The sequence below is a fragment of the Epinephelus lanceolatus genome, chromosome 21 (genome assembly GCF_041903045.1).
Source record: "Epinephelus lanceolatus isolate andai-2023 chromosome 21, ASM4190304v1, whole genome shotgun sequence".
NCBI lineage: Eukaryota > Metazoa > Chordata > Actinopteri > Perciformes > Serranidae > Epinephelus > Epinephelus lanceolatus.
Genome location: NC_135754.1, coordinates 16,618,094 through 16,643,631, shown reverse-complemented (window position 1 = coordinate 16,643,631; position 25,538 = coordinate 16,618,094). Strand labels below are relative to the sequence as shown.

The 25,538-nt window shown below is 39.7% G+C and overlaps 2 protein-coding genes across 2 annotated transcripts; both read right to left on the bottom strand.

Annotated features, from left to right (window-relative positions):
• Positions 1 to 507: 507 nt before the first annotated feature.
• LOC117247314 (uncharacterized) lies at positions 508 to 5,222 on the bottom strand. The gene is made up of 4 exons (XM_033611769.2): positions 2,750 to 5,222; positions 2,206 to 2,402; positions 1,839 to 1,988; positions 508 to 1,170 (listed from the first exon to the last, which is right to left on the bottom strand). The coding sequence occupies exons 1-4, from the start codon at positions 2,917 to 2,919 to the stop codon at positions 947 to 949; spliced, it is 741 nt and encodes a 246-aa protein (XP_033467660.1). The 5' UTR covers positions 2,920 to 5,222; the 3' UTR covers positions 508 to 946.
• An 89-nt stretch (positions 5,223 to 5,311) lies between these two features.
• Positions 5,312 to 21,457, bottom strand: LOC117247311 (sodium-dependent neutral amino acid transporter B(0)AT2-like). Its single transcript, XM_033611759.2, has 12 exons — positions 21,361 to 21,457; positions 15,733 to 15,952; positions 14,774 to 14,931; positions 14,377 to 14,497; positions 14,090 to 14,265; positions 12,061 to 12,171; positions 11,732 to 11,973; positions 11,408 to 11,591; positions 11,111 to 11,312; positions 10,064 to 10,223; positions 9,776 to 9,938; positions 5,312 to 8,252 (listed from the first exon to the last, which is right to left on the bottom strand). The coding sequence occupies exons 2-12, from the start codon at positions 15,950 to 15,952 to the stop codon at positions 8,004 to 8,006; spliced, it is 1,986 nt and encodes a 661-aa protein (XP_033467650.1). The 5' UTR covers positions 21,361 to 21,457; the 3' UTR covers positions 5,312 to 8,003.
• Positions 21,458 to 25,538: the final 4,081 nt, after the last annotated feature.

Below are 25,538 nucleotides of genomic sequence, written 5' to 3'. Positions count from 1 at the left end.
CACTACGGACGAGCAGTATGGAGATATTTTGTGGTTTCAATGATGTGTTTTTGGACGTTTGAATCTGGTGTGCCGTAAGCCTCCATTAGGTGGAGTTGTGCTGCTACCCCCTCTCCCCTGGGATCTCTGCAAGGGGTGTGAGAACTCTAAAACTTCACCTGAGCCTCCCTCGGCATATGGGTGAGTAGATAATGGCTGGATTTTCATTTTTGGGTGCACTATCCCTTTAAGTACAGTACTTGAGTTGATCTACTTCGTAACATTCCACCACTAAAATTAATGATGGCTTAATTCCATTTAGCTGTCTCAGTTTCAAGGTCCTAGTAATGTGCATGCTGGCTAATTGTCACGGCTTATTAGGACGCTTAAATAGCATGAAGCCATCATTAATAATACAGTAACAAACAGTAACAAATTACTGTATTTCAGTCTGATTTTGTGTGTAACTAGGGGACTGTAATTAATGAGTATAAAAAGTAGAAATGACCAAGACAACATTTCTTTTATCTCTGGACAGTTTATTTTTTCCGGTACCACAGTGGACAACTACTGAGAGGATGGCTGGTGTGAGATGAGGTGCAGGAAAGATATTGATACATAGATATATATTTGGGGCAGATCTGGCAGTTGCAGCAGGTGGATGAGTTACTTCATCACAGCACAATTCTTCGGTATATTTCACCACCAACTGTTGCTGTAAAGAGTCTCTTCTTCTGCAGTTTCCTATTGTTAAAAAACCGAATGCTTGTGCAAAGTCATTTGCCTGCAAAATTACAACTAAGTCGGATGTGTGTTGCGGTATTGAAAAACAAAGTGGGCAACACCGCAACACACATCCGACTTAGTTGTAATTTTGCATGCAAAATTACAACTAAGTGTGAAAAACAAAGTGCGCAATTAAGAAACTACTACTTCTGCTTTCATACTGCGAACTAAGCATTCGACATCAGATGCAGCTTTTCTCCAGGTCCCTGGCTGATATAGTTCTCAGAGACTGAGAGGAGAGGAAGAGGGGAGGGAAGGGCATGGCAGAGGGAGGAGGGGACAGGCTGGGTGGCACAGAGATGATGGATGGAGTGGCTGAGACTGAGCCGTAACCGGCCCTCCGCACGTCTACTGCACTGGGGCCAGCAGATGCGTGGTAAAACACAGGGGGAGGGTCCATGTTATCTGTGACAGATAGATGAGGAACCGCATGTAAAATGTGTAGTCATTTCCTGTAAATATTTTTTTTAGATAGATTTGTTATATTTTTTGATGTTTACTAATAAAGCCACACACTATAGGCACCAAATCAATAGTTTAATTTTCTTTTCTTATAAGGCCTTAATAAACTTACACTTGGTCACTCTACTATTGAAGCTGCATCATGCAACATCATTTCTTAGTGCTTCCAAACGGCAGCAAGCAGGAAGTGCTTCAGTTCCAAGAAGTCATTTTGCACAACGGCAATAAGCACAACACAGCACGCTCATGTTTAATAACCCGATCGGCTGTGTTGCATTACAACAAATGATCCCCGAGAGACAAGATAGGAAAAAGATCAGATGTTGACGAGTCCAGTTTTCTCTGGGAGTCTCTCTCTCTGTCGACTGTCTGTATTTCAGTCTTTCACTTCCTTTTATCACTCTGTGAGAGAAGTGTCTTTACTCCTAGTCCTCAGTTTTATTTTAGTTTTCTCTGTTCTTGTGCCGCTTTGTAGTGAAGGCAGATAAGATGTGTGTATTTTTATAACCATGCGAGTTTCTGACAGTCCCTGCAGGCAATGCAATTTGGTACCAAAGGGCTGCAGTTTCCTAAAGTGTACGACTTAAAGAGAATAAAATCTATTACTGTACCGGAGTCATCGTGAAGCTGGGTGTGCAGGTACTGGTGTTTGGTGTAGAATTTGTTGTAGATGCAGTACACTGCAGCCATCAGGGCGAAGGTTCCCATGGCCGCAGCAATGAACAGACCCACTTTGGCGTTATCTTTGTCTACATGGGCATCTGCGGAGGCACAAAATGTGGAATGTGGAACATCTTTGTTATTACGGCCGATATCTCCAACACTCTGCAACTCACACCAAAACAATCTAGACTGTTAAACAGCCCCACAAGTAATAGGAAAAATATGTTTTGATTTTAGGATGACGTGTCCCGGTCACAGTGTACAGGGTGGACATTTGCAGCTCTACTGAACAACATTTCTTTTAACTAAACTCACACGTCCGTTTTGCATTTAAATGAGTGGTTTCCTCTTTTCTGAGCAGGTCCCGTATGTGTGGAGGAGAGGGAGGCGCAGCTGGGGCCTGATGGGCATTGATCTTTTGCTCAGACTGCAGGGTGCTCTGGGAGCTGCTCAGTGGAAACACCAGCAGCAGGCAGAGAGCTGCCAGGCCCGCCATGTGTCCACTGGTACGCCTGTGAATGAAATTAAAGATACTTGGAAAACTATAGAAAATGAAGCAAAAATATCATTTTTATCTGATGGTTTTCTAGTTGTTTTAAAAGTGTAGTCTCATGGCTGCTTACAGGGCTGGTTAGGGAGTTTAATGCTCACCATAAGTAGCCATATAAATCAATAATAGTCAGAATACAGCAGTCGTTTTTTCCTAATAATCATCTACACAGTTATAAAGTCCCCGCCTAGTCCTGCTCTAAAAAAGGCCTCTGAGTGTTTGAAAACTTCCTGTCCTACACAAACACATTCACTGATATGGAAAGGCAGGTTTTAACATTTTAAAATCATTCTCATCATTTGTGTTTACCTGAGGTTGAAGCGAGGATATTGTGTTTCTCTCTGTCGGGCGTCGGTCCTGTCCTCTCTGCCTCTCTGTCTGACTGAAGTAAAACTGCATCCAAGACAACAGAAACCCTCCAGACACCGAATAATTCCAAGGGGACACCTGTAGGTACTCTTCCACACAAGCACACACATGCTGTGCTCACAAACACAAAGCAGCCTTACAAATAAATAATTAAATTCAGAGGTTTTCCCTCTGACCTTGAATTTGGAGTTTGAACAGACGTTTGAACTCCTAACCCTGAAATCAATTCGTATGTGGGTCTTTTAAAACATAATAAATGTTGTAAGGTGGAAAAACATTTCTATCTTATATGAAAATAGCAAACCAAACACGGGCTTAAATGTTTTTGCAGAGGTCACAACCAGCTGCAGCATGAAGGTGTTCAGCAGAGAAAAGCTCTGACATGAGTGCAACAGAGCTCCCTGCTGACACATAAATGTACTGCTTTAATTTAATAGTCTACAGGAAGTGGTGAGCATTTGAGTCCATTTCATGCGAAGTCCAAACAACTATAATGCAAATAAAAAAAATAGAAAAAATAAATAAATAAAATAAAACAGAATAAAAATGAAATAAAATAGAATTACACATTTTAAAAAATGTATTAAATATGAAAGTTAATGTAATATATTAACCTAAGGGATTTTTTGGACAAAGATATCAGATGTTATTTTGTTGTTAATTTCATTTATTCATTGATCTGCTGACAGACAGATGAGAAATTCTCCTAAAATTGCTTATAGTATGTTTATAGTCAAGAAGACTGTTTTATTTTTAGATGCATACAATTAATAATATTTCTCGATGAAACATGGAAGTCTTTCTTCATGGTAGCAGACAACGTACAGTTCCCCAAATATCACGGAATACTGACTTCTTGGTCTCATCTTTAACCGTGTGGTACTCTGACATGCATTGGGCCTGTTTGATATGTCTATTACATTGTTTATGTTGTATAACTGGGTTATGCACACAAATATATATTCATACATTATCTCTGATTATTTCTGAGTGCCCAGACTATGTGAGTTTTAGAAGATGTTAACTCAGGGTACACACCTAACAATTGTACTTAAAAAAATTTTTTTAAAGGTAAATTATATTTTTATTTTGGAATTATTTTTTATCTAGATTTTTGTTACACTATCACCATCTCTATTTTATTTATTTATTTTCTCTTTATTATTCTTATTTTATTTATTTGTAATTATTTTATTTATATTGGTTTTGTATTTATTATTATTATTTTATATTATCATTATTATTATTATAACAATAATTGTCTTTGTATTCATTTTTATAATCACTATTACTATCTATCTCTATCTCTCCATGTATAGAAGTATTAACCTATGTATTGAATAGTCTGGATAGGCATTGAAACAATTATCTACTGACTTACTGTATCTGGCTCTAAAAATTTCAATAAACAAAACTGTGCAGGGGGGATTAGATATTTCACTCTACTCTTTAATTCTCAAATGTTAATGATGATCTGGAGAGCTAGAGATAGAGATCTACATAGGTTAGTCACCTCAACAGTCTGGTATTTGATCCTCTTAGCTGACTGGTTTGAAACACTTTTAAGTAAAGTGTGTATCCCACTCACACACTCTGCACAGTCTTGCAGGGGCACTTGAGCTGCTCAAGGACTGATAGATGTGAAGGAAAAACAAAGACGTGTGCAAACTGTTCACTGAGTCTAAGAGTCAAAACAGTGTTTCATAAGCTACAAGCGGCGACTGCCTTAACACAAATCTTTATAGCCTTGAACATCATGTATCAGGCCACCTGTGTGTGTTCTGCAAATATGAGCTGCCAGACTTACACACACACCAAGTTACAAACTGAACTTCAAGTCCACCTACAGTCAGAGCAGGAGGGGAGGGCAGATTCATTTTCACCCTGCACAATCCCTGCTCGATAAGACAAACAAATCTTCACATTACCTCTACATGTTGTCCTCGTATACAGCTGTTCACAAGTTGTTTACCCTGGCTGCAGTTTTGTTATGCTTCAACTTTCCCAGGCAGATAATGGTGCAGATGGGCGGCAGCGCACAGCAAGTGATGGAAGTGGGTTTCGGTGGAGAGCGTGACTGCAGAAATGCTCTTTGCGTCTTCAAAACCTGCCAGCACCTAAGAGCTTTTAAGTGAGTGATGTAACCACCAAATGCTTCAGTGGAGGAGCCCTGTAAGAGATACTATAGAAATGAGTGTGCTGTGCTCTCACAAGTAAATGTGTGTAAGTTTATGCTCAGTAAGCCTCGAGTAGATAAAGAAAACATCACTGTCTGAGGGAGTAGTTTCCTTCCTGCCTCACCTTAACCTGACACTTTTTCATGCTCTCAAAACACTGAACTGAAACTATGATCTCTAACTGTAACTTGCTGATTGGTGAAAGGAAACAAACATCCTCAAAATCCCCTTCTAAAAGTGTCCAAAATCACTGAACAAATTAGCACTTCAGACCGTGTCAGGTGACAATGTTAAGAGGTCAAACAGCAAAGACTGATCAATATGCTGTTGTGCTGAAAGAGCATTTTAATTAAAATGGCAAAAATATATTACAAAGCAGTGGTATTATATTACATTTCCTCAACATTTTATACAGACTTACAGACTACATACACTATTGAAAAGTGAACATATCAAAAGAAATGTCTTTTTAAAACTATACATACGCTGGAATGCCTTTAACATGTTGTCACGTCAGCCTTATTAAGCCTGAAGGCACTTAGTGTTGGTACACTGACATTCAACAGCATAACATCAGCTCATTTTGATAGTAACCCACTGAAAATGTGAAACTACACCTTCAATTTCAGAAAAAATGTACATGAAAAGATTATGATGACCAAACAAGCAAGTCTAAAAAATGACTTTACAAAATAAACACATTAATTACATCACATACTGCACTGAACTCTGAAGTGAAGGAGTACTCGGGCCTGGTCGAGTCTGTTTAAACAAACATGCAGCAAGTTTCCTCCTAAACTCGAGCTTCGGGAAAAAAAATGGATCATGCAAACTTTCAATTTACAAATAAAAAAAAATGACAGAAAATCCATTACAATACATTTGTTCTTGAAGAGCTTCCACTTGTACTATATACATATTTACATTACAATATTACCTTAATATTTGTACCATGCCGTCACTTGACAAAGTGGCATAAACTACTGATGATTCCCCCTCAAAATACAGCGATTTTGTTGCTAATGTCTGATATCACAGTAATCAACATGATAAGATGATGGAGAGTTACATGTTCAGAGACTGACTTAATTTTTTATCAATTAAAAAAAAGCGTTGTTAAAATATCACTGTAAACCAAAACTGAATGCTTTGATTTGGTACAGCAGCTGTTGGATTTCAGGTTGGTTTGAACATACATGTGTAGTTAAACTGCAGTATGCTCCTGCAAACAAACAGCACACACCTCAACATACAGTAAAATATCAAACTGTAGAACCGAAACAGTGACTCAGGTGTTTTTTGAGTTGTAAACATGATTACATGGCTTCTGTGTGGTGAGTAGCATTAATGCTATTATCATTAATACTCAGCATAGCTCTATCAAGTCTTTCCTGATGTAACAGTCTCACAAAATTTTTACAACTGTTGTTGCTTAGCTTTGAGAAAAATATAACATTGTGGCAAACTAACGGATCCATTCCCTTCCCTCCCTAGCTGTCCTGATTATTTCTGCACTGAGGTAACATCCAACAACAGCAACAAGTGCAGCATCTGACTAGACAGTAACATGCACCGTACTTACTGATCCTTACTAGAGCTGCGACGATTTGTCGACTTATCAATTAGTCGATCGACAGAAAGATAATCGCCAACTATTTTGATAACTGATAACTGTTTAAGTGATTTTTGATGCAAAAATGGCAGAAAATTTCCCGCTCTTCTCTGATTTATGTCATGTTTTTTAGGATTTGGACTGACAAAACAATGCATTTAAAGAAATCTCCTTGGACTTTTTTTTGACATTTGTCACTATTTTCTGACATGTTACAGACCAAACAAATCAAGACAACATTCGTTAGCTGCAGCCCTGTTCCTTACACAAAGAGATATGATGATGCTGCCATTTTCCTGTTTTCATTAAGGCTCAGCTTTTCTTGGCTGTAACTCAACTCAAACCATAACTCACAATCTTTCGCCCAGCCTAAAAACATTTCAAAACAATCGTCACATTCACTGTGCTGTAAAAGAACTCATTATTTAAAAAAAAAAAAAAAGATAAAAAAATTGATCGACAAAAACTTTAAACACAAAAAGGAGACTGTGGATAATGGTGAGACATAATTCTGTCCTCAACAAAATGAGAAGTGAAAAGTTGGCTGTATGGTTTAGGGTTAAAACGGCATGAGATTTTCATGGTTTGATAACCGCCTCAGAAAATATCATGTCTTCATGGTATCACGGTATCACATGATTATTAGTATCATTATTACTATCAATTACAGTGACCCTTAAAGGGATGAAAACAGTTGAACAGATTCTTTTTAAAACTGAAACTTGAAACCATTTTTTAAATGGACGTATGTGTAAAAAGTCTGAGAGGAAAGGAGGCGTACACGTTGCTTTTTCCCCCCCCAATACGTAGATCAGCAAATATAAGCAGTATGATAACCCTAAATTTTCATACCACAGTACATGGTTTTGCAGAACACCACTGCAACCCTTACATGGCTCCTTTGAATAATGAGGTGCATCTCACATGAATGCTTTTGTAACGGTGACAGATATACGATATTTAAGATAAACAGACAAGTGAAGGATTCATACAAAACAAATTAATGCAGGATTATGGCGTGATGTCTATGGCTTACACTGAAAACTAGGAAACATTGTTTTTGCTCATTTGGACAACAACTCTGTAACAATCAAACAGTGAACATTGTAACTCATGTCACCATGCAGCAATAAGTTCCATATTTCCCATACTACTCACTTTTTAAAAGTTGTACTTTTAAATATTGTCCTCTGGATACTTTGGACTTAATTTAAGTTTCTTAAAAAATGTGGAAAAGGTTTTAAATATTAAAATAAGGAATCTTTTGTCCCACCTTGCAATGGCTTTCTGTTCCACAGCTGCACTAAAAGCTGCGAGATAACTCAACTGTCCTTCAAAATGGCCCACTGAACATTTGACTGCGCAGTGCGAGTCATTTCCCACCGTGCAACATGACGTCCAGCTCTTAGGTAAAAGAAGCCGCGCTCCCGTTCGTTCGGTCAAGGTCTGACATGACGGTCATGGGGGTGTCGCACTTGTCATCAGTACTAACGATGCTGTACTGACCAGTCTCTGTATCTCGGGCTGTTCGCTTTGTCCGGTCCTGCAGAACAGCGTGGATCAAGGCCACTGGGACGGGCATCATGGCAAATATGATCAGTAAAGCCAAAACAGCCAGAGCCCAGCCGGGGTACTCCAAGTACTCCTCAGAACCCTGGAGGAAAAGGAAACAGATTTATCTTTCAAGGACTTCAACAAGTGGAACATTTTTTTTTAACTCAACAACAATGTCTCTTTCCAGAAGTCATGACTCAAATACTCAAGATAATCCACAGACCTTGGTGTGAGCAGTTTCATGTAGGAAACATTTTCTTTCTATTACCCTACACCTGCAAACAGTATCACTGTGCAGAAGGAAGCGTGCATCTACTCATGGACGAAAAGTATCGGCCGCTGATATTAGCAAAAAACGGGCATCGGATCAGACTGCATGGAAAAATGCCGATCCATGAACTCCGATCCAGTTTTTCACGGACTCCATGCCAGGTTTTCCGGCCAGCCCAGCGCTCTGCGATTCAAGCAGTCCATTCCAGTGATCCGCTCCAGCTCTTACTATCAATTCACCAGGCCAGCATGCAGACGGCAGATACACAGAGGGTAGGAAGAGTAGCGGTCAATTTAGTTAACTGACTATTTGTTTTCTGCTCTGTTTTTTGAGAGTGATATTTTTATTTGGTTTACACTCTTACTGTTTAAGTAAAGAGCACTGATGGCATTGTTTTGGGCACAATTAGTGAAATTGGAGCCATGGATGGACTACAAAAACACTACTAAAATAACTGAAAAGGAAAGGCTGCATTGTTTGTCTTGTGGTGTTAATCTATTTTTTATTTATTAGGGGTCAAAGCACAAGTGTGTGGAGTCTTGCTGCTATTTTAATTTCATTGTTAGACATTTTAAAGATTTCTTGTGTTGATTCATTTTCTATTTATTAAGGGGCCAAAGCAGCCAAAGCAAACCAGCTATATTTTTTATTTAATGTTAATGTTCAAGTTTAAAGTTTATTTATTTAACCCTGTTAACAATAAACAGGTCAGTTTCTCATACCAACTGTTGTGGATCATTCTAACTAACCTGATTAAGTAGTTGTTCTTTGCTTGATCAAACCTTTTCTAACATGACTGACAACAAAATAAGTGAATATGTATAATACGTGCTTGGATCGGATCGGTATCGGCCAAAACTCAAGGCTGTAATATCGGTATCGGATCGGAAGTGAAAAAGCTGGGACATCCCTAACGAAAAGCTCATGCTCATGACAGAACAAGATGTGCTAGGTGAGCTAGCAGTAGGCGCACACTTCCTTCTGCGCAGTAATACAGTTGGCAGTTGTCGTTCAGTAGGAAAAAAACAGTTCCTACATGAAACTGCTCCCAACAAGGTCAGTGGATAGGTTTGAGTAACCCAGTCATAAATTCGGGAAAGGGACATTTGTTAAGTGTTTCAAATGTATTCTTTTTGGCGTTGAGCATCAAAAGCCGAGTGCCATTTAGTTCCATTATATTCAAGGGCAGGCAAACATTTCTATGGCTGATATCTCCAACAGTTGGCAACTCACACCATAACAATCGTAATGATTAATAGCACGACAGGTAAGGAAGAAGAAACATATTTTTGATTTAGGTGTGAACCTTCTCTTAAGAGTGTATTTTTTCTCTTTAATACAGTTCTCCATACCTTCTCCTGGTTCCATGCCAGATAAGTGGGGCGTTTGATGAACATGCGAATGGTGGTGGCGCCCAGCAACCCCAGCATAGCGAGCAGGCAGATGTATTTCCACAGGTACTTGTAAATCACATGGGGACGCCAGCCCAGCATTCCCTCAATGTCATCGAGGAACCTTCAGAAACACAGAGTGGTAAACCTTCAGGAATTACATATTCATACACTGAGAAGACTCAGAGAGCTGAACTGATTAGTTGATGCAGTTAAGACAGTTACCTATAGTGTGAAAATAGACCTCACCTATCAGCTCCATATAGCCAAGACACACTGAAGCACTCAAAAACCACCACGATGATGAGGGGCAGGGTGGCAGAGTAATCATCGAACATCGTCACAAAGTAGTTCCCACAGCGCTGGGTGAAGAGCAGGCCGATCAGAAAGCCGAGGATGCAGCTGAAAACTGCAACAAGATACACATGTTGAGTAAATCAGTGTCTTTAAAAGAAAGCATACACAACAATCAAGCACAGAGATACATCTTTGGTTTATCCTGAATAACTCCACAAGCCCGTTTGCTAATTTTGCTCCACCTCTGCTTGAGGGTGTCAGTAAAATCAGCTGATAGACTGTTGGGTTGGCAGGAAACACTGTTTAGTCTCAGCTCCATGAGATTTGACAAGACACTGATCTACTGGCTGTAACTTTCCAGGCAGAATGACAGAGTGAGATGTCTGCCAGCAGCGAGGTAAAGGGAGGTTAGAGTTTACTGTCCAATAGCATTTAAAGCTACAGTAGGTAATTTAAAAAAACAATTGCTTTTTGTCATATTTGCTGAAACCATCACTATATCCTGACAGTAGTGTGTGGGACAGATTATCTGAAAAATAATCTGGTTCCTCTGGCTCCTCCTAGCGCTTATAATCGAATTTACAAAAATCCATTGCACCTGAAAGAAAACAACCAGTCAGAGCCAGACAGAGTCTCTAACGTAGTGTCAATCGCTGCATCTACGAGCAAAGGAACATGATTAATTTACAAATTATCTGTCTCATGTACTACTATCAGGATTTAGTGAGTTTAGCAAATATGACTTAAAGGTTGTTTTTTTTGTTGTTGTTTTCTAAAAACACACCCTCTGTAGCTTTAATTGTAGTTCTCGTTTAGTCCATCTCCCTTGAATCAAACATTTTAGTTCATTAAATTAAATTTAGTCCACAGAATCGTAGTTATTAAATGCCACTTGGACTTGAGGTCAAGCAATAAAACCAAATTAATTCAGTTAATGTGATGTTGAGGTTTGCATGAGTTGGGATTCTCCTTCTTAAAAGAGGTCAAAAATGTGTTTACTTGTGAGTTTGGTCTTGTTGTTGGCCAGAGTTTTGAAGCGGTCGGTGAGCGGGGCGAGGATGCCCTCCATAGTGCCGAACATGGTGCTGAGTCCTAAGTTGAGCAGCATGAGGAAGAAAAGCGCTGACCAGAAGGGGCTGCCCGGCAGGAGTGACATTGCCTCTGTGAAGGCAATAAAAGCGAGGCCTGTGCCCTCCACGCCCTGCACACAAACAAGAGTGCCAGCTTTAGCTTTTATGCACAGTCCACAAAATACAAACAGTCCAGGACAGCAAAAAAGAAACCCTCAATATTCACCTGCTGCATCTCTTTTTCCAGGTCACAGTCTGTTAAATTGCCTGGGACCATACTGCCATACTGGTTAAACCAGGCTCTGTAGTCCTCCAGAGCCACAGAACTGGGATCAGAATAGTCGAAGTTTGGCATCAGAGTTTTTTCCACATTACTACTGCGAAACTGCTCGGATAACTCCTTAATATTGCTAAGGAAAGAAAAAGACAAAGCACAAATGTAAACATACGACTATGCAACAAGACATATCAAGTTCTGTGGCAAACAAAATAGTGTGTGCGATGCAAAGAGAATTTTTTTAATGCATAACTCAGCTCTGCTTAAACATACCTTACTACACATTCTTTGACACTGTTTTTGGCACGGAAGCCAAGCACAGCAAACACCACCAGAGTGGCCAGCACGGATGTGAGGAAGTTTATAGTTGAGACAGTGAAGGCATCACGGTGGCAGTTGTTGTTCTTGGGGTTGTAGGAGGAGTAGGCGATAATGGACCCAAAGCCGAGGCCTAAGGCAAAGAAGACCTGCGTGGCCGCCTGCCGCCACACCTGTATGTCTCCCCAGATTTCCAGCTAGAAATGTACAGAGGGAACAACAGGTGTGTCAGGGAAAATATTCATCTACTGCTACACTCAACCAGACATTTTATGAGCAGGTACCTTGGGGTAGAACATGTGGGTGATCCCCTCCAAGGCCCCGTCCAGCAGGAGCCCTCGGACGAGGAAGCAGAACAGGACCACGTAGGGGAAGATGGAGGAGAAATACATTACCTAGTAAGTGACAAAGAATGATTACATTAACATGGGTGTTCGACACTTGAGGAAAGTGGAATCTACGACAGCTCCAGATTATGAGCAAGGCATTTTCACAGCCTCATCTATCATACGTCCCGCCTGCCTATCCTGTTTCACTCAGAAATATGTTGCTCATGGGAGAAGCTTGCCTACAGGGCGTTCTACCAGAAATCTTTTAATTTTAACCCAAACCATGATCTTTTTTCTAAACCTAACCAAAAAAGCTTTCTGGTAAAAACCCCTGAAGGCAAACTTCTACCAACAGCAAATATGTCACAATACTGGATCTAAATACTCTAGGACTTTAAATTGCTGAGGCACATTTAATATGCTTACATAACCTGTGTTTTAATAAGTGCCCTGTTGAATCCTACTTAGTTTGCTGCTATAACAACCCATTTCCCCCACTGAGATAATTGACGTTTCACCTAATCTTCAGTGTTAAGCCTGCTGCTTGTTACACACCGAACATATGGCCCCTGTAATCTGAGATGATTAACTCAGTAATTGCGTGAAACACCTGATGTCAGCCTGAGGGGTATTAAACTTCCCCTCAGATGGTAGCTTTAAACATTAAATACAGTAGATAGTTATTTCCACACCTGATACAGGATGTTTGTTCATGGCAGGGTTTAATTCCTGTGTTTGTTAAGTTAACATGAGCCACCACCAGAAATGGCTCGTAATACTAAATGCCACAGCCCAGTCACCAGAATACGTTTCTGCAAACCACGAAAATTACATCTGTATGTTTAGTACATGTCATATCGATGTTTCATCGAAGTGACGTACTACATGAGCTGACTTTGTTATTGGTAGGTTGAGAGCATGATGGATACCAAGTCACCGAGGTGAGGTGCCTACCAAGCTGCAGGCCACTGTTCAAGACCAACAATCAACAAAACCAGTTGTGATTTAGCAACCTCGTCACTTTTTTCCAGCAGCTTTTTAGGCACCAAACTTGGGTGTTTTATAGCAACCTGTCACTGTTTTTCCAGCCAAGATAGTGCCACAAAAAGCGGTTGTTTTTGATCAAGACATTGCTGTGTCTCTTGCCGGGATAGTGCCATGAAAAGCGATTGTGTTTTAAGGAGACATCACTGTCTTTCCTCCTGGGATGCGCCGCCAAAACCGGGTATTTTAAGCCAAGAGATTGTCTTTTTCGCACCCTGACCAAGTGGTTTTTGTGCCTAAACAAAACCACAAATGCAAATGTAGCATATCCATGATTTGCAAAAATGTACAATGCCATTTTTTCTGGCTATTGGGTTGAATGCCATCCTGACAGAACATAAGGTACAGGTTTGCTGTTTATTCTAATTTTAAGTCCATTGGCAGAGACTGAACTTGCTTATATGTGTCACAGAAAACAGGCAACAGAGCATTACATAAATCCCTGAGCCAGACATTCCAGAGAGATTCATTCACGCACAATGACCCTGAAATCTAAGCCCAACACATGACTGGGATTTGACCTAACTGGGAATGCCCAAACAGTGGAGCACGCACAGGATACAATTCTCTCAGCATGTCAGTGTTTTTCATCGAGGGCTTCTCTCCACATTTTTGTTAGTTCATGCTCAGCTAGTTCCAAAGGAAACAATGCCATCAAAACTGACGAATCGCTAAGCAATATTTCAAAATAACAGTGTTTAAGGAGCAAAACAATTAAACATGATTCCTAGAAAAGTCACACCAGCTATTCCCAGCAACATTTCAAACACACACAGAAGTTTGTCCTGCAACCATCCGACTCCTATGTGCATATCATAACAGACATACCAATCGGTAATTTAAAACTGCGATGTTCAAAGTATTAGCTCTTATTACAAATCTACTGAAAAGTAAAATCAACACTTTGAAAAGCAGGAGCCACAACAGACCACACAGTTACCTTGACAGAGGTCTTGATACCCTTGAACATTCCCAGGCACACGATGGTCCAGGCCGCCAGCAGACAGCAGACGATGTAAGTGTTGAAAGAGCCTGTCTCGTCAATCGAGTCTGTGATATCCAAAGCTTTACGGTACCAGAAATATGACGTGGGGGAGCTCTTTTCACATTCTTTTACTGGTGTAAAGAGAAAAAAGATGATCAATTACTCCTCTTGTATCGACACACAGCAGATGTATTTTAAATTTAATAACTCCTCATGACTTAGCAGTTAAAGGCGGTGTGTACCTGTTACATTCCCCTGTTCTGGACACTGTTCCCAAGGCAGAGGGAACTGGAACGAGTTCCCAAGGTAGAAAAGACTCCATGCAAGGATCACATTGTAGTAGAGAGCCACGAAGAAACACACCTGAGGACATTTGAGAACAAGATGATCAGGTTCATGAAAAAATTATATAAGGTTTTAAGGAGTAGCTGTTAAAATATCATTACCATGTCATAAATATGCTATTGCTCCCTCGGCCTACACATACACCACTAGCCATGTGCTTCTCACGGTGCCAAAAGGTGTTCTGGCAAACAGGAAGTTACTGTCTGAAGCAGAAATGGCGCCTGGAATATATGATACTGACCTATCTTTACAGCAGTAGAGGCTGGGTCAATCATTTAACAGTTAGTATCTCACCACACAGCTGGAGTAGCCGATCCCTGCCAGCCTGGGGGAGATGTACTTCCACACTCCAATGCTGCCCTGTCGGATGGCCTGACCGGCTGCCAGCTCCAGGAAGAACAAGGGGATGCCCACAACCAGCATCAGCAGCACGTACAGGAGGAGAAAAGCACCTGAGGAGGAGAGGTGACCAGCATTCAGTTAGTAAACGAGAACCACAATTTGATGCTTCAACTATTATGCAAAGGAGGAGCAGATGTGTGTGCGAGACTATTATTTAAATCCCACATCATTCTGATTTACTGCTGCCTGCAACACAATGTTCTTTTGAAAATATGTCAAATCCATCCTTCAGCCTACAAATCAGACACATGAAGCTGTTTCTGTGATATTCATCTAAACTGTGAAGTGCTTTGGTGACTGCATGGTTACAGAGCATGCAACATAACCGGTTCAATTCCAGCTGGAAGTGTTGCATGACTTATTCATGCTTTTATCCCCCGCTTCCCGTCTGATTCGTCACTGTCAACTGCCAAAAAGCCAAAAAGCCAAAAAGAAAATCCACATCAGTCCCCAAAGACTTAAACTCTTCAACTTGTGGCAGTTGGAACCAAACTTTGATCAAACTGTGGTGTCCTCATTTGGCTATAGAGTTAAGTTCCCCATAGCAACATATTAAACCAGCTGCTGGAACACTGGACTTCAGAGCAGCAGTGTTTAGAGTTGTTTATAGATAGTTTATACATCTATAAACACTATGTTAAATAATGTACTGCTCTGATTTGGAGACCTATAGTTGGCAATTAATGCACACACACATTCTGGCACTCTCTCTTATTATATGCTCGTCCTGTGATGACTCATACGGACTAAATATTCTGCACACACATTTGTGTTTGGTCCCATGGGACCCCCAGGACCCAATCCTGTGGCAGCCATCTAACATGGGTGACAATAATAATAGTGATACTGACCTCCTCCATTCTGATGGCACAAATATGGAAACCTCCAGACGTTGCCGAGCCCAACGCTGAATCCCACTTGAGCCAGGAAATACTCTATTTTACTGTTCCATCCTGCTCGAGCGGCAGGCTCAGACGAGCCCTGCTGGCTCTCCTCACCAGCGTAGCCGTCCATCTCCGACTCCGTGGTTCCTGCCTTGTTGTCATCTGTTGGCAGGGGCTGCTTCTCCATCTGAGAGAGGAGGGGATAAAAGGAAAAAAGAGAAAGGGGTCAGAGTGTGAAGTAGTACATACAACAACTTTTCTGATAAAGTCTGTGGCTGATCATGAATGATGATCAATGCAGCTGTCCTGTTGATTTTTTAAATTGATTTATGGGTACTTTTCTAGCAGCTGAAGAGCTGTTTTGGGAGTGTTGCTCATTCATGGCCCTTTACTTGTGGTGTACCACAAATAGATTTACTACTCTGACTTCAGCAATGATACTGTCTCTCAGATTTATTCTGGTGCTCTGGTGCTGTGTGTATGTACACTCAGTTGCCAATTTAGTAGGTACAACAAGCTAAAACTGATGCAGTCCAATATAAATCCTCCATGTCCAGTTTTATTTCTTAACAATATTGACTTAACTTAATGGACATTTTGGGGGCTGTAGTTTTGATACTGATGAATTGAAATGTGCTATAGTAGGAAGTGTTTCCAAAATGTTTCCACCCTATTCAAATCAATGAGGACTTGCTGCAAGGGCAATGCATTTGACTGCGTTTGTCTAAGCTAGGTGTGTAACAGATGAGCTGGCACGGGAGTGCAGCAGACAGATATCCCACCAGGTGGTTAGTTACACTAATTGTATCCGCCTGTATTAACGCAGGTGCAAAATAATCCCCGTTTACACCAACTGTTAGACGGGCCCAATACACACATCTCCCAAACATACTTCAAAGTACTTGAAGCATTTAGTTCCTAACAAATGTACGTAACATCTCCACTGTCAATAAATAAAGTCAGTTGTCGCCTGTCTGCGCGGTAACTCAGCTACAACATGGCTGAGTATATGGGGTGCCTTTGTAAAGTGGCTCAAGCTGAAAATAACATCAAAATTTTGCCACATTTAGCTTCAAACAATGTTTAGAAAAGTGTTGTGAATTTTTTAACGTCACCTTTTACCACATTTACAGCAATATTTGTTAACTTAGAAATATATTAAATAGTTAAATCTAAATATTAAATGTGGCACCTAAATGTTAAATGTTAAATCTAAATATTAAATATAAATATAAATATAAATGTTGAATCTAATTGCTAAATATAAATCTAAATCTAAATGTTAAATCTAAATGCTAAATATAAATCTAAATGTTAAATCTCAATGTTCTGGGTGAAACTAAATATTTAGCTAATATGCAAATTCACACTGCCGGTCACCGGAAGTACCAAAATAAAAGCTCGAGATGGTCAGACTGTGTTTATAGAATCAAATAACGAATTAAAACCAACTTATCGGGGGAAATGGACACTTGAACATACATTAGCGTGATAATAACTATCTAAAACAACAAGAAACGTGTTTGGAGAAATTTTATTTGATGTGTACTTTGAGTTGTTAGTGTCCCTTCGGAGGGATTAACAACCTAAGCTAACAACTGTTAGCTCTTAGCCCCGTTAGCAGTGTCTGTAATGACTAATTAACTCTTAAACGGTCCGTGAAAAAAATATTTTGTTCCAGCGGATGTCTTAGTTACAACATGATTGAGCTAGCAAAGCAGTTTTGTGTTGCGATGTGTGGTATTTATTCAGTTTTGGGAAATCACGTTGTCTAGAAAGCATCAGTGGCTGCAGCAGCAGCAAAGCTATCAGGACGTCATCTGTTAAAAGCCTCCCGTTGTCGGATATGACATGAAACTACTCCAGTTAGCTCAATCATGTTGTAACTAAGACATCCGCTGGAAAAATGTTTTTTTTTCACGGACCGTTTAGAGTTAATGAGTCATTACAGACACTGCTAGTGGGGCTAAGAGCTAACGGTTAGCACTGTGGTCAAGCCAGCCGTGGTTCGCTTTTGCTTGGTCAAATCAGCCGCACGTTTTTTTCTAGTGCGTGAATCTACTAACACTTACGGTAATCGTAATGAAACGGCTCCGAAGAGCTGCTGGTAGTGACTGGGGGTCAGACTGCAGAGGACAAGTTGAAGGATATTTTGCCGAACTTTGACGTAGAATAAAACACTTATTTTCCATAAGTAGTCCATGATTCATATACCGCTGAACTAAGTACTTCCTAGACTACGTGCATGAATAATATGAAGTACTTTTACTGTGTACTTTTTGAGTAATCCTTTGTCAAAGTCCTTAACAGATGACAAGATTAAGGATATGTCACCCAACTTTGATGTGGAATAAAAAACTTATTTTCCATAAGTAGTCTATGATTCATATACCGCTGAACTAAGTACTTCCTAGACTACGTGCATGCATAATATGAAGTACTATTACTGTGTACTTTTTGAGTAATCCTTTGTCAAAGTCCTTAACAGATGACAAGATCAAGGATATTTCACCCAACTTTGATGTGGAATAAAAAACTTATTTTCCATAAGTAGTCTATGATTCATATACTGTTGAACTTTGCACTTCTTAGACTACTTGCTTGCATAATATGAAGTACTTTTACTGTCAAAGGGACAAAGGACAAAGGAAAAAGGATTACTCGAAAAGTTTATTCCACATCAAAGTTGGGCGAAATATCCTTGATCTTATCCTCTGTTAAGGATTTTGACAAAGGATTACTCGAAAAGTACACAGTAAAAGTACTTCATATTGTGCATGCATGTAGTCTAGGGAGTACTTAGTTCAGCGGTATATGAATCTTGGACTACTTATGGAAAATAAGTTTTTTATTCCACATCAAAGTTGGGTGAAATATCCTTAATCTTATCCTCTGTTAAGGATTTTGACAAAGGATTACTCGAAAACTACACAGTAAAAATACTTCATATTATGCATGCACGTAGTCTAGGAAGTACTAAGTTCAGCGGTATATGAATCTTTGACTACTTATGGAAAATAAGTGTTTTATTCTACGTCAAAGTTCAGCAGAATATCCTTGATCTTGTCATCTGTTAAGGATTTTGACACAGGATTACTCAAAAAGTACACAGTAAAAGTACTTCATATTATGCATGCACGTAGTCTAGGAAGTACTTAGTTCAGCGGTATATGAATCATAGACTACTTATGGAAAATAAGTGTTTTATTCTACGTCAAAGTTCGGCAAAATATCCTTGATCTTGTCATCTGTTAAGGATTTTGACACAGGATTACTCGAAAAGTACACAGTAAAAATACTTCATATTATGCATGCACATAGTCTAGGGAGTACTAAGTTCAGCGGTATATGAATCATGGACTACTTATGGAAAGTAAGTTTTTTATTCCACATCAAAGTTGGGTGAAATATCCTTGATCTTGTGATCTGTTAAGGACTTTGACAAAGGATTACTCGAAAAGTACACAGTAAAAGTACTTCATATTGTGCATGCATGTAGTCTAGGGAGTACTAAGTTCAGTGGTATATGAATCTTGGACTACTTATGGAAAATAAGTTTTTTATTCCACATCAAAGTTGGGTGAAATATCCTTAATCTTATCCTCTGTTAAGGATTTTGACAAAGGATTACTCAAAAAGTACACAGTAAAAGTACTTCATATTATGCATGCACGTAGTCTAGGAAGTACTAAGTTCAGCGGTACATGAATCTTTGACTACTTATGGAAAATAAGTGTTTTATTCTACGTCAAAGTTGGGCAAAATATCCTTGATCTTGTCCTCTGTTAAGGATTTTGACACAGGATTACTCAAAAAGTACACAGTTAAAGTACTTCATATTATGCATGCACGTAGTCTAGGAAGTACTTAGTTCAGCGGTATATGAATCATGGACTACTTATGGAAAATAAGTGTTTTATTCTACGTCAAAGTTCGGCAAAATATCCTTCAACTTGTCCTCTGCAGTCTGACCCACAGTCACTACCAGCAGCTCTTCAGAGCCGTTTCATTACGATTACCGTAAGTGTTAGTAGATTCACGCACTAGAAAAAAACGTGCGGCTGATTTGACCAAGCAAAAGCGAACCACGGCTGGCTTGACCACAGTGCTAACCGTTAGCTCTTAGCCCCACTAGCAGTGTCTGTAATGACTCATTAACTCTAAACGGTCCGTGAAAAAAAAAATTTTTTCCAGCGGATGTCTTAGTTACAACATGATTGAGCTAACTGGAGTAGTTTCATGTCGTATCCGACAACGGGAGGCTTTTAACAGATGACGTCCTGATAGCTTTGCTGCTGCTGCAGCCACTGATGCTTTCTAGACAACGTGATTTCCCAAAACTGAATAAATACCACACATCGCAACACAAAACTGCTTTGCTAGCTCAATCATGTTGTAACTAAGACATCCGCTGGAACAAAATATTTTTTTCACGGACCGTTTAAGAGTTAATTAGTCATTACAGACACTGCTAACGGGGCTAAGAGCTAACAGTTGTTAGCTTAGGTTGTTAATCCCTCCGAAGGGACACTAACAACTCAATGTACACGTCAAATAAAATTTCTCCAAACATGTTTCTTGTTATTTTAGGTAGTTATTATCACGCTAATGTATGTTCAAGTGTCCATTTCCCCCGATAAGTTGGTTTTAATTCGTTATTTGATTCTATAAACACAGTCTGATCATCCCGAGCTTTTATTTTGGTACTTCCGGGGACCGGCAGTGTGAATTTGCATATTAGCTAAATATTTAGTTTCACCCAGAACATTTAGATTTAACATTTAGATTTAGATTTAGATTTAGCATTTAGATTTATCATTTAGATTTATATTTAGCATTTAGATTTAACATTTAGATTTATATTTATATTTAGCATTTAGATTTCACATTTAGATTTAGATTTAGATTTAATATTTAGATTTAACATTTAGATTTATATTTAGCATTTCGATTTAGATTTAATATTTAGATTTAGATTTAGCATTTAGATTTAACATTTAGATTTAGATTTAGATTTAATATTTAGATTTAACATTTAGGTGCCACATTTAATATTTAGATTTAACTATTTAATATATTTCTAAGTTAACAAATATTGCTGTAAATGTGGTAAAAGGTGACGTTAAAAAATTCACAATACTTTTTTAAACATTGTTTGAAGCTAAATGTGGCAAAATGTTGATGTTATTTTCAGCCTGAGACACTTTACAAACGGCACCCCATATGAGTACATCCTCCTACACACCATCTGTCTTTGTCTGAACTCACTGTGACACTTAGACAATTCTCATGAACCTACTGACCTGTTCGCAGACAAATGTCTTCAGCGAAGATGATGAAGAAACAATAAAGATGGCGGAAAACGGAGAGTTTTCAGCGATAACGTTTAATTGTTCGGTGCTTTCAAAGAAGGAAACGAGCACGTGTAGCTAATGTTAGGACTGTCACTACCGTTACGCTATCGACCACGGCGCGAGCTCAGCTTCTGTTTCAGTTTGTCAGATTAAATGTAACATAAACACTAAGACGCAAATGTTTAATTATAATTTAACAGACAGCGTTAGATACACGCCGTAAATGTGATAAATCACTTACCGCCCGCGCGTTGTGGCCGTTTATTGGTGGAGTGGCTGTGGGTTTGTTTCTTCCGCGTGATGCAATACATTGAACCGCACCCCACCTACTACAGTTGATGCATTCAGGGGCTGCAGGACATCTGTGTACTATAGTTAGCACGGACACACGTATGCTCTGTTGCGAATAATGGTTATTTTCAGTGCCGGATAAAGCACATTATAATAATAATAATTATAATTATTATTATTATTATTAGTAGTAGTAGTAGTATATTTATATCATTATCATTATCATTAGTAGTAGTTGTATTATCTATTTCTATCTATCTATGTACAGTACTCCAGTAAATGTACTTACTTTACACCACTGCTGTAATTCTGTAATGACAGGGTTGCGGACGTTGTTGACATTTCACAACCAAAGCCCAACTCGACAACGATATGCAGCGTTCAGCTCAATTTAAACGCTCCTCATGACTGAATCCCGCTGACTCCGACACACAGGCGGAGCCTTGAACGCAGCATAAGCCCAAACAGCGATCCTCTTAAGAATTATTTTCCAACACGTGTGACAGTATGATGTCAGATTAAACACGCAGTTAACAGTGGAAGTGGGACCTTTACACTTCTTTTATTTATTGACATAGCATGCGTTGTCTGCATTTAACAGGACATAATGCTACAGGTTTACAAAGCTGATGAAATAACGTTGGATCATCTTATTGATCCACGTTTCATGGCCTGACAAATACAACACGTGGCAAATGTTCACATTCTCCACCCTTTTTAAATTTTATGCAAAAATAGAGAGAGAAGCTAGGCTGATGCAATAGTGTGCTCCTGTTTGACTGGAGTCATTTAACGCACTTTAACAGCGGCTGTAACACAATGTTCACATTCTGCAAAGTTGCAAACTACTTTTTTCCTCTAACTATCAGTCCCACTGGATTCATGACAGTTCACTTCAGTCACACTGACCTGGCAGTGACATTTCTCCGGACCGCATAGTCACACACACACACACGCACACACACACGCTGCATGCCACGTATGCCTTTTTTTGGAGGCAAATAAAACACCCAAGTCTAATCCACTGGCAACTCATTACACTACAGACAATCTATGCATTTGGAAATAATTAAATATGCCGTGTTGTTTATTTAAGAAGTGACAAATACCTTGTGGTATGAATTGATGGAGATCCTTAAAAAGTTTTCCAAATGTCCTGAAAGCAAAGTCAAGTGGTAACCTCGCTTGCTGCCACTCCACCTGACTCCGCCTGTCCTCCTCTATTGGCGGATAAAATGGAGACTTGTCCACCTCCAGTGAAGGACTGTTATGAAATGTGAAACCCCAGCTCCAGATATGAAAGGCTGCCCCGACCCACCACCTCTCAAACCCAATGGGTATGTATTGTTTGAAGAGGTGAAATTCATTTCTAAGGTGTTGTGAAGTTGCACTTTAGTTTATTTTATTTCACTCAAATCACACCAAATAATACACATGAAGAAAAAGTGTGAGTGTAGTAGAAACCTGTGATGACTTATATAAAAAAAAATGCACACACCCAAAAGACAAACAAAAGGTAAAATGTAAACAAAGAAAACCACTTGTACATTTTTTAATATAGTGTTCAGAAGTTTCACATAAAATAAGAGCAGAAGTTTAGTTAAAAAGGGGGAAATGCAAAGAAATAATAATCAGAATAGTTACCACATTTATGGTATGAACAACAGTTGGATCATTGTTTTTACAGCAGGGCATTTCTTTTTGTCTGTAAATAATGACACAGAGAAATCCATTAAATATACATTTTCACAAGATAAAGCCACAGAATTTGATTAAAAAACTAACCTCAGGATGTTTAATACAAAGGAAGATGAAGATTCTGAGCCTGTGTAGTTGGGTAATTGTGAATTATCAACAAAATAATATCTAAAACGATAAGGTAAATCTGTATTCTTATATCTTCCTTTAAAGGTCCAGTGTGTAAGATTCAGGGGCATCTATTGGCAGAAATGGTAACTGTGTTTTCATTAGTTTATAATCACCTGGAAATAGATTGTGTGTTTTTGTTACCTTAGAACAATATGTTGCCGCCTACAGGATCATATTTTATAGTACGCACAGGAACTGCTGCACACTTGTAGGGAACTTTGCGCATGCGCAGTCTACTCAGTCTAAAAGCCCTGACACACCAATCGGTGGGTCGGCTGTCAACCAAAGTTGGGCCGTCGGTGAGCGTCTGTCGCCCTAGTTTTTGCAGTGTGTCCCGCACGGTCAGCACTTCACCTTTGGCGTCGGCGACTATTCGACCGATTGAGCATGTTGAATCGGCGGCGGAGCTTGTCAGTGAGAGAGATCACTCTGATTGGCTGTTCAGGCTCCACTTCACTCAGCTGCCCAACAGATCCGCTGCTTCTTCCCACTTTAACCAGGACCATCTGGATGTAATAGTCCGTGTAGGTGCTGCAGTGCTCGGTTGCACAGATAAGAAACCCCTTGGCTGACAGAATGTACCACTCTCTCACTCCGCTCTCTCTCTCACGCAGGCGCAGAATGTACGTGCTACTTGGCCATCGGATGTAGTCCGTGTAGTGTGTTCAAATGCAACTGACACAGGGCGACGTGAGGCGACGTAGACGACGCAACAGTTGCCTTTCGTCGCCGCTAGGTCTTTGATGTCGGCTTGGTGTGTCCGCACCTTAACATTAACATTACTGACACAGCACTATCAAAACTCTGATTAGCCTACCACATTTTAAGGACAAACCAACAGACCTGACAACAACAGCCAGCAAAATAATACAATATAAAACACTGAATATATTCCAGAGAAACATACAGGTGTTTAGCAGACAACATTTTCCTTCATTTTGTGGCAGCATCCCACTTCTGACAATAACCTTTGGGGGCAGCAGTAGCTCAGTCCATAGGGTTGGGAACCGGAGGGTCGCCTGTTCGAGTCCCCGTCCGGACCAAAATATGGAGCGTGGGCTGGTGGCTGGAGTGGTGCCAGTTCACCTCCTGGGCACTGCCGAGGTGCCCTTGAGCAAAGGCGCCTGACAAAAGGGCAGCCCTCTCACTCTGACATCTCTCCACTTTGTGCATGTATAGGTCCTGTTTGTGCATGTGTGTGTCTTTCGGACCTGTGTGTAATTGACAAGCAAGAGTGAAAACATTGAATAAATAAAGTAAATAAACTTAAACTTCCTCTGTTCCATCAAACTCCTGCAGAATGGCTTCTGCATCAATTCCAATATCATGATGATCCCGAGGCTCATTGTTTTGCAAAGCGGGTGGAACGTGGACATGTAGCTGGCTGCTAGCCTCTGTCATAACATTAATGCTAGCAGCAGTAACGTTAACAGACTCTGTGCTCGTACTGCAGCTCTCTGCATATTCGTCACTGCTGAGACTTGTTTCACTTTCTTATTTCAAAAGCCTTAAAAATGCTCAGTTGTTTTCGTTTGTTTATTTCTAACTATGTTTGCTTGCTAACACACTAGATAAGTAACACAATATTACTAGCATCGTCATTGAGCACCAAAATATGTTTATCATACACTGACCACTGACATCCAAATGTATTTGGGTGAGTGAGTGGACACAGGCAAAAAATACATCGCAGGCACATTCATCAGTAAAAAAGAACCCAAAGACATGATCTGCTGCTTTTGTCACAATTTTATTTTCAAGATAGGATGATAAACACGGTGCGTACAGGATTACGACTGCTGGCGCCACTGGAACAGCCATGATGATCTATAGTATCCAAGAACGGACGAACCAAACATCAACCTTATTGAGGGCCATTCATGTTTTTGTGTCAGTCACTGTTGTTCTCCTACATGCTTGACACATGAGAGAAGTTTCAGTTCTGCAATCTCTCCACTAGATGCCACTAAATCCCACATGCTGGACCTTTAAAGACAAATGTACAGGTTTGAAGAATGTAGATGTAAAAAAATTGTCAACAGCTGCAACTTAAAAAAGCTATCTGTAACTTGATAAAATCTACATACAAGCAATTGTTCAAATGATATTTTCTGTAAGTTTTATTTAAGTAGTAGCTATGAGCTTGCAAAATGTTCCCAAATGCTTCCCAGTGTGAAATATGTGCACTTGATAGTATGTGGTTTTACAAGGGAGAGAATGAGTAAATATTTTTATCTCTAAGGTGAAGTAGTCGACTGG